This window comes from Stegastes partitus, unplaced genomic scaffold (genome assembly GCF_000690725.1).
Source record: "Stegastes partitus isolate 25-593 unplaced genomic scaffold, Stegastes_partitus-1.0.2 Scaffold457, whole genome shotgun sequence".
Taxonomy (NCBI): Eukaryota; Metazoa; Chordata; class Actinopteri; family Pomacentridae; genus Stegastes; species Stegastes partitus.
Window position 1 is genome coordinate 235,652 of NW_007578188.1, and position 9,439 is coordinate 245,090.

General features: G+C 42.0%; 1 protein-coding gene across 4 annotated transcripts in view; it reads right to left on the bottom strand.

Moving 5' to 3' along the window:
• LOC103360661 (rho GTPase-activating protein 23-like) overlaps positions 1–9,439 on the bottom strand; it is an 86,134-nt gene that overhangs the window by 51,695 nt on the left and 25,000 nt on the right. For 3 of the 4 annotated variants that reach the window (XM_008286508.1, XM_008286507.1, XM_008286509.1), the window contains exon 1: positions 8,437–8,531. The exons of the other annotated variant lie outside the window; for it this stretch is intronic. In XM_008286508.1, the coding sequence (XP_008284730.1) occupies positions 8,437–8,490 (54 nt within the window). In that variant the 5' untranslated portion in view covers positions 8,491–8,531. Of the gene's footprint in view, positions 1–8,436; positions 8,532–9,439 lie in introns of those variants that run through there. 4 annotated transcript variants of the gene reach the window in all.

The following is a 9,439-nucleotide window of genomic DNA, read 5'->3' on the forward strand; positions in this document are numbered from 1 at the left end:
GTCACTGATAAATATATATATATTATTACGCGTCCCAGGACATCGATCTCTTCCGATCAGCCTGTCCAGTCTGCTCTCAGAAGACACTGTATCTATACTGTGGAGTAGCCCTGAGCACAGTGCTGCTGGGACACATGTATGAGCCCATTGTTCTACGTTAGACAGTAGCTCTGTGTGTCTGAAGGCAATGGGACAAAACGGTTTGGCTGTTTGTGTTTCCAAGAACACAGCACTATCAGAAAGGAAGACAACAGCAGAGGAAACCACAATAACTGATGCATTAATAATAATAATTACTGTTTCATACCATAAAGTGGTCTGAGAAACTGCAAGCTACCAAAACAACAGCCGTCAGTGTTCTGCCCTGAATGTGGGGGAAATGCCTCTAAAACAGCATGCAGACCACATGACCCTGAACATCTCCATTCAGAACCACAGGAGCAATACTCATGGAAATAAATTCAACGATCAGACAAAATGTGAACAACAGAATCACTTCACTTTGACAGCCAGCACAGTCACAGTCCCGTCTACAATATAATTAGACAAACTAGACCTGAACCACATTTCACTGTAACAGCCTTCAATGTTACTGCAGCATATATGGAATGGAAAAATAGAAAAGTCAAGAAGCAATAACCAAAAACTTTTACTGGAAAAAGATGAACCTTGCAATCTTAACCATGCATAGATATTGTAGCAGCTGTATTTGAGATGAGAAAACTGACATTTTCCTTGAGTACGGGGGAGATTTGCAACAAAAAAAGCAGAAATAGTTCACCTTCAATGCAGACACCACCAATGTTGTCACATCAGATATGAAGCAGTACTGCGCCAACAGCTGAAAACACACTTTACTGTGTCAGTGGCGCTCCCCAGTTAATGGACTGGTCTGATCAGAAAGGCTCTGGGACCAGGTTCAGACCATGTCCACATGAAGCCAGGTAAATCCTCCACTTTTTCTCTTCCTTCAGCCAGATAAAGACTTTCCAAAAAGTACCTCTGCAGTGTGAAAAACTAAAAACGCAGACCTGTCTTTCTAGGAAGTCTGTCATATTGATCATATTGATTTAGTGATATGATCACATTGACATTAATGCCAGTACACTGTAGGCATGCTGTATCCAGACACTGAAAAAAAGCCTACTATGAGCTAGTTCTTCTCATTGAGTTCTGCAGTCACTTTTTTTGTCTTGTTTTGAATCTGTTTACTTGCATTAGTTGCTTTGCCTTCCACTGACCTGGTAAGTTTGACAAGCACTCAGTCTATTTTAGGACTTTTGCTCTGAAATATGTGGAAACAATGAAATCAGTGGAGAGCATACGGAACTCTTGTCTGTGATGTCGTCCATCCCTACACTAACGGTTGGATTCAACAGAAATGCTGCATTTTTCTATATATTTTTGTCTTTTGCATTTATTAGTATTAGTATTAGTTCTTAGGATTGAATTGTTAAACAGGTGAGAGGTGATGCCTCAGACCTCTACCTCTGTTGAGGGATGGTCTTTCCAGTTTGACATAGATGGCTTCTTTTACTCCTCTCTCAAACCATCTGTCCTCCCTGGCCAAAATCTGTACATTATTATCTTCAAATGTCCTTAAGATGCAGGTGGACTGCTGATCTGGGCTTCATTTTAACTTTCATGTTTTCAGTTCAGAGCCTCTATGCAAGACATACTTACAACAGAGTTGAACTGATTTCAAATTTCAGAGCTGATAACTGATAATTATCCGTTTGTGGTGAAGGTCAATACAATAACTCATGATATATATATACATGTACACACATGGAAAAAAATTGTTGGTACCCCTCGGTTAATGAAAGTGTTTGAAAATCTAGTTTTTTTACTGATGCATATTATGTTTTATGCTTTGTTGCATGTTTTTGTACTTGAAAATTCATCTCTGTTGTAAAGTTAAACAAATACTAAAGGACAAAGTATTGAAAAACAATCAAATATTCTGCTTGTATTTCATATCTTTGTTGTTGAAAGCATTAAGGGACCAAAAAAGAAGTTATTTTTTCTGACAAATATCGAAATCGGCATTGGCCTCAAAAAATCCTTATTGGTTAGCCTTTCACCAGATGAGTCACTGCAAGTGAAGAGTGGTCCATAAATGACAGCTGGAAAGTCCTGTATTGCTTTGTTTTTACAAATATAACTTAAAGTCTACCACACTGTCTGTAATGTAGGTCAGTACCTGTTACAGGGGGCAGTCCAGCTACATAATGCTGCACTACCCATATGTTGGGTGACTCACAAGAGACATCCATCCATCCATCCATTATCTATACACCGCTCAATCCTCACTAGGGTCGCAGGGGGGGCTGGAGCCTATCCCAGCCGACTTAGGGCGAAGGCAGGGGACACCCTGGACAGGTCACCAGTCTATCACAGGACTACACTTAGAGACAGACAACCAAGCACACTCACATTCACACCTACGGACAATTTTAGAATCACCAATTGACCTCAACATGTTTTTGGACTGTGTGGGAGGAAGCCGGAGAACCCGGAGAGAACCCACGCTGCACGGGGAGAACATGAAAACTCCACGCAAAGATTCCGGTGCCCCCACCGGGACGCAAACCGGCAACCTTCTTGCTGCGAGCAACTACCAACTGCGCCACCCTGCAGCCCTCACAAGAGACAGTGAGACATTATTAGCTTTCCTGCTTCCCTAGTAACCGATAATCCTAATAATGATTAAATTAGATTAGAGACAAAAAAGCTAATCAGAAACTTCCCACTTGAATTCTCTCATTAAATAAATTATGCTACAGTGTAACACTCACAGGGCTGCAAGATGACTCGGTGGTTAGCACTGTTGCCTCGCAGCAAGAAGGTCACCGGTTCGCATCCTGGTGAGAACACCAGGGATCTTTCTGTAGGATCATGTTCTCTCCGGGTTCTCCAGCTTCCTCCCACAGTCCAAAAACATGTTGAGGTTAATTGGTGATTCTAAATTGTCCGTAGGCGTGACTGTGAGTGTGCTTGGTTGTCTGTCTCTAAGTGTAGCCCTGTGATAGACTGGTGACCTGTCCAGGGTGTCCCCTGAGGCCCCACAGCTAACTTCGCCTTCGCCCCAAGTCAGCTGGGATAGACTCCAACCCCCCGCGACTCTCGTGAGGATTAAGCAGTGTATAGATAATGGATGGATGGATGTAACACTCACTTAAAACTACGTAGAAAACCTAAATGGAAACCTAACATTTGTGTTTGTTTCATGTATCAGTGTGAGTATGTCTGCTTACAATTCTGTTGATTTAGTCTCTCTACTGAAGTTGTACCTTCACTTTAAGACGTGTGCTTTATGTGCACAGCGGTTTTTCACTAAGTCTGTTTTCTTGCACTTTTTAAAACTCAAAACTTCTTGGCATATCCATTTAAGGTTTTTTTCAAAAATGGGCACAAAATAGAGGGATATAAATAGACTTGCTATTAAAAGCACTCATTGGATGAAAAGTGCGCATAAGTGCACAATTATTATTACATTGTTATTTATTCAGCTGCAATTCTCTATAAACACTGCTGCTTTCTCATTTTTTCATCTGAAAGGGGTTTGGTCAGACATACAAACATCATTCCATTGCTGCAGTGTCATCACCAACGTTCTTTTATTGACACATTCCTGAGCAGCCCACCTGCTGGAAAAACAATGATGCAGTGTGTACAAACTGTCCCCTTCTCTCCCTCACACACACACACACACACACACACACACACACACACAGTGACTTCCATTCACTGGCTCAGGTCTACTCCTGACTTGACCTTTACCAGAGCGAGTCTTCAGTCCCCACAATGGGAAGGTGTACCACATTAATGTCCTCACAACATGAGGAACACAGCGCACACCTGTCACCCCTCCATGGCTCTAGGTCGGTTCTCAGAGCGCTACACGGGCCTCATATCTGAACTTTCAACCTTGACCCACACAGCATCTACCCACATCATTCCTCCCGTTCAAACACACACATGCACTGCGCTCACTTTAACAGAGCTCCATTGTCACATGTTACACAGCGAGCCCCCCACAGCCACACAGAGCCCAGCCTCTCACTCCCAAGTCCAAAGGAAAAAACACAACACAACAATGACTGTTCCCCATCTGCAGCCCCTCCAGCCCCTCTCCACATGTACACACAGGAGTCCCTCAGCGTCATGTGAAGGCTCAGTGCTGCTTAGTACAGGGACAGAGGAAGTCAATATAGGCTGAAATTACTACTTCATGACCAGACCATCTAACAAAACTCTACAGAAAGAGATATGGAAGCAAAGCAGCAGCCCTGAAGCCTGTCAGTGTGCTGCATCAGTACTTCATGCAATATTAAGAGAAGTATTTACAGCCTTATGAGTCTTTTCTTGCATGCTACCTGCTGTGACAGTTAAATGTCACTGTTGTGTTCATGTCATCACGTGAACCGAAACCAGGAACAGCACAAACTCATTACCCTTTAGTGCGTGAGCTAAGGGCTAAATCTGAAAGCTCGATGCAGGACATATAAGGTAAGAGAAGCCTGCTCCACTGAACACACAGAATCTGATGAGGATTAGATAGATAACCCAGACGGCTGGAAATAGTGGCAAAGGACGGCCATAATTTTTCACATATGAATTGAGTACTACAGTCATGAACAGCTGGTGTAGGGATGTCAATGATTAGGTTATCAATTGATTGCCTTTGATAATGTAAACAATTAAAAAATAGTAAGCACTTATGAAAATGAAAGATGAACAGAAAATGTACTGTAAATTTGGGTAGATGTAGAGCGTCTTTCTGAGTAATGAGATGAAGTTACAGGTGTGTCTGCTCACTACTAGCATTAAGCCATATAAACTGTGCACCTCCTTGCTGTTAGAGAAAGAAAAATGCTGCTTCCTTGGCACATCAGCATGGTCTTGTATTTGTGTTTATGTATGTAAATCTGTGAAAATCCTTCTGAACTGTTTTCTGGTGGCTGTCCAGTTAAGCCAACTATCTGAGGCTCATACAATAGAGTTGAAACTAACAGAACTGCCATTTACCATCAGGTGTTCTACATCCTTTCTTACAGTTAACGTTTGATTAAGTGGTGGATGTGTGTGGACTTACATTATCTTCTGGTTTAATACACCTGACTGAATCTAGTTGTTAATTTTGATGCACCAAGTCCATGGACACAGACATTAATTTTTGCTTTCTTTTGCCAGTTCTCTCATTTCAGTGGACTACATTTCAATGGACAGTGAGCGACTAAGATGACCAAATTGTTCATACTGGAGTGCCACCACTTCTACTGAAGTTACCAGACAATAACACAACTTCCCAAATGAAGATTTTGCAGCACCAAAATACAACCCATCGTTCTGATAAACCTTCAGTTCTTCTAATTTTTAAATAACTGGCAAGAATGTACAATCCCTCTCCCAAGATAAACAGACACACAACAGACTGTTCATACAAAACAGAGCAACATAGTAAATTTGCAGACTTGAAAATCAGAATGACAAAAGTCCTCATCATTAGGGTTGGGTCATATCATACCGTGCACGGTGATACTAGTGTAATGTTAGGGGATGATATGAAATTGAAATATCGTGATAAAATCTGAGTGAAACGCGCATGCGCAGTGCCGTTATTTTCGTTCGGTCTAATGCACATGGAGCGAGAAGCATGGCGGCGACCGAGGAGGAGGGCGAATGCAGTGCATTGACCGACACAGTAGGGCTGGACCCAAATATTCGAAAATGCGGTCGTTGTGGTTGTGTCGCCATAGCAATTCTGCGATCCAAATATTCACCCGCAACCCGCCGCTACCGCCGCCCACGACAGCCCTGCAACCAAGCGCGGACAAAAGTGGGGGAGAAAAGGGGAAGGAAAAACACAAAGGAAAACCACATGAGAAACCCCAAGGAAGAAAACTGCAGACCATTTACCATTTATATCGTTAGCGCAAATTTTCTTTATATTTTGGCCATATCTCCCTGCCCTACTCATCATTATACAACTACTACAAATCTGAAGCAAATGCATCGATAATTTATATCCTAAAAGTGCTAGAAAATTTCTGTCACGTATCATAAAAGATCCTGCGTCCCTTTTTAGCAACACACTAACAACATAGTCTATTAATGTTTTGGAACTCTTTCTTTTTGAGTCCAGTCTAAGGTTGTCATTGTTGAATCAACATTCAAAGTACCATTCACAGAAGAGAAAAAATGAAATACTCACTCTTCAGTGACCTGGCCAGACTCAACATTTAGAATGTGTAAATACCACAGAACGCGTCTTTACTTCAGTGGGCCTTTGAATAAATGACTGTAACCTACTGCATGCCTGTCAGTGAGCCACCACCAGACCACTTGATGAGTAAGAGGTGGGAGCACCTTGGATACCTGTAAGGATGTTTTCGGCTTTTTGAAATGCAACTGCTTCATATGAATGTTACAGCAGTAGCGAATCTGATGTGAGCTGTTAGGATGACACCAGGCCCAGGTTAGTTAGATATTTGGATGCAGCCAAGTTAACATAAAGCCAACAGCATACACTTCCCTGGCATCATCTCTCAACTGTATAAAGTACTTTTTATCATCTCTCTCAGTGAAATGCTAGTCATTGCATACCGACCTCCAGCTCGTCAAAGTTTCATACATTCCAAAGTTTAAGTCAAAGAAAGCGTTTTCAGATTCACTCAACATCATATACACTAACGCGATCCACATCCTAAATGCTTATCGGATCACAAAACAAGCACCTTCATCTGGCACCTTAATGGCATGGGCCAAAAGGTTGAACTTAATTCTATTTACTGTGTTGGATTTGTACGAGTGTGTGTGGTTTTTGTTGTGGTCCCGTCTGGTGTGTATTGATAACACAGTCCATCTGTGAACAATAGAATACGTTTGCTGTTGTAGAGCACACTGAAAGAAATTCCAATCAAGTGTTGGGGCTAAAATGGGAATAAATTACTAATTTTGAATTTATTCTATCTACTCTGTTCTATTATTCATCATTTGAGTAGAACATATAAGATACAACATGTCAATCAATGTGCCTTAGAGATGTTAGTGGTTCTATTTTTTTTTTTTAAGATTTATTTTTGGCCTTTTCTGCCAGTGAAACGTGGGGAGGGGGAATGACATGCAGCAAATGAGCCGCTGAGTGGAATCGAACCCGGGCCGCTGCGTCGGGGACTGTAGCCCCTGTACATGGGTCACCTGCCCTACCTGCTGAGCTATCCAGGCGCCCAGTGGTTCTATTTTTGAACTGTGAAGAGAGCAAGCTGAGTTGCTACCAGTCTTTATGTTGCGTTAACCACATTGTTGCTCCAGTTCCATACACACCGCTCAGACATGGGACTGATCCGACTTTCTCAATTTAAATGTGACGACAGAATTTTGATTTACCTTCACATGCCTATTTACAGTATTGTGATGTGAATCTTACCAATATAATCCCTGTTATCACTGGCGTATGAGCCATGACCCTGATGCTAACTGGGCCGTGACACAAGCTCACATTAATAAGCTGTGAATAGTATGAAAACCCAACAGTGAGCGAAGAAAACAACTCATATGCTCGGAGCAAAGAACAATGTGCTGTGTGATCAGAGTGATGAGAGATGACACAAAAACGTCAAAACCAAATATAGTAAGACTCATCAGTGTACTCTGTTGTGTTCCCTGCCTGGGTGATATTTAAAGGTTTTTGTCTTTTGAGATATTGTGTCATTTCTGAGTGAATGTCTCTGTGCTGAGAGAAGACTGCTGCTCACAATGTGCCTTCTGTCTCATGGTGTGTATGTGGGCTGGCATATGGCAGAACATGCATTCCAGTCCAGTTCCTCATTGTCTCTGTGCCCACCCACCCATACCTCCTCTCTGTAAACTGTCACAGCAGAAACTCGTGCAACATTCCCTCACATCACAGAGGGAAGCATCCCACTGCTGAGAGAACGAGCTGTGATGAAGACATGATGGTGAGCTAGTGACAGCCGCTCAGTGTGCAAACCTGCACCTGCAGCCATCATTCACTCGTGTGTTAACATGATGTGGTTTTGTTTCAACAACACATGGATAAGTTCATGAGAGCATCTCCAGAGTCCCAGCACAGGGGCAGTGTTCCAGGGCTGGACCGGACACATCACTAATAGTAATCCTGCCTTCCACTCAAACACACATGAACCATTTAGTGACACAGAACACGGCGAGACGAGCCTGTGAAGGTTCGACATAGAGAACATGATCTGAAATACTCCGGAGCGATTATCAGAGACTGCCCAGCATCATCTGGACCAATTAATTAATTGATTAGGCGAGCACCAGAGGCTCGTGGAATCAGACACCACAGGATTAGAACCAAAAGATCAGAACCAGAGGACCAGAACCAGAGGACCAGAACCAGAAGATCAGAACCAGAGGATCAGAACCAGAGCACACAGCGGGACTTACTTCACAGTCTGAGTCAGGTGGAATTCCAACAAGGCAAAAAGCAACTCCATTCATGGGTTCTCAGAGCTGAGAGAGGGTGTGTGAGCTGAGTAAATGAGGCGTCCGTGTGCAGGAGCACCGCGGACGGTCCGGTCCCGGTGCCGCCGCGGCTCCGCCCACTCTGAAGCTGCCTCCGAAAGCTAGACCTTCAAAATAAAGGCGCTCCGCTGCCTGCTTTTGGAGGCAAAAACTTCCAAGTACATACCAAAACTAACATTTTCCTAAACAGGAAACATGTTTTACGTAAAATTTTTACACGATATTGTAACATAAGCATACTTTATTGCGAAAGGGCCTGTCCCCAGCTGGGATCAACATGAAAAACTGACTGTTAAATAATAATAATAATAATAATAATAATAATAATAACAATAATAATAAAAGAAGAAGAAGTGAATGCACGTGATGCATTATGTTTCTAAATGTGATGTACTGAAATTGTAAACGATTCAAAATGTACACGAGATCGCTGAAAACACGATTCGAATTTTATTTATACAGCACTTCTCATACAAAATAGCTACACAAAGTGCTTCACAGCATTTGAAAACATTGCAAAGAAAAAACTAAAACAAAACAAAAAACAGAAGACCCGTCCCTCTAATGCTCAACTATCTTTGACTGTCTGACTCCCTGCCAGTGCCAATGTAATATAATCTAATATTTATGATGTGGTTTTTTGTTGTTGTTGTTGTTGTTTTGGTTTTTTTATGTCTTTATATTAAATACTCAGTGACCTTTTGAATTGCCCCTAGGGGATAAATAAAGTTATTTGAATTGAATTGAATTGAATTGAATTGAATTCAATCAAATTGAATAATTAAAAGCATTAACTGATACTGCATGATGTAGGTCTATAGGAAGGGAATCACACATAGTTGCAGCCACAATTTCAAAGGCACGATTGCTGTTTGTTTTTAGTCCAGTGCAGAGCACAACTGGTAAGCCACTCTTTAGATCAAAC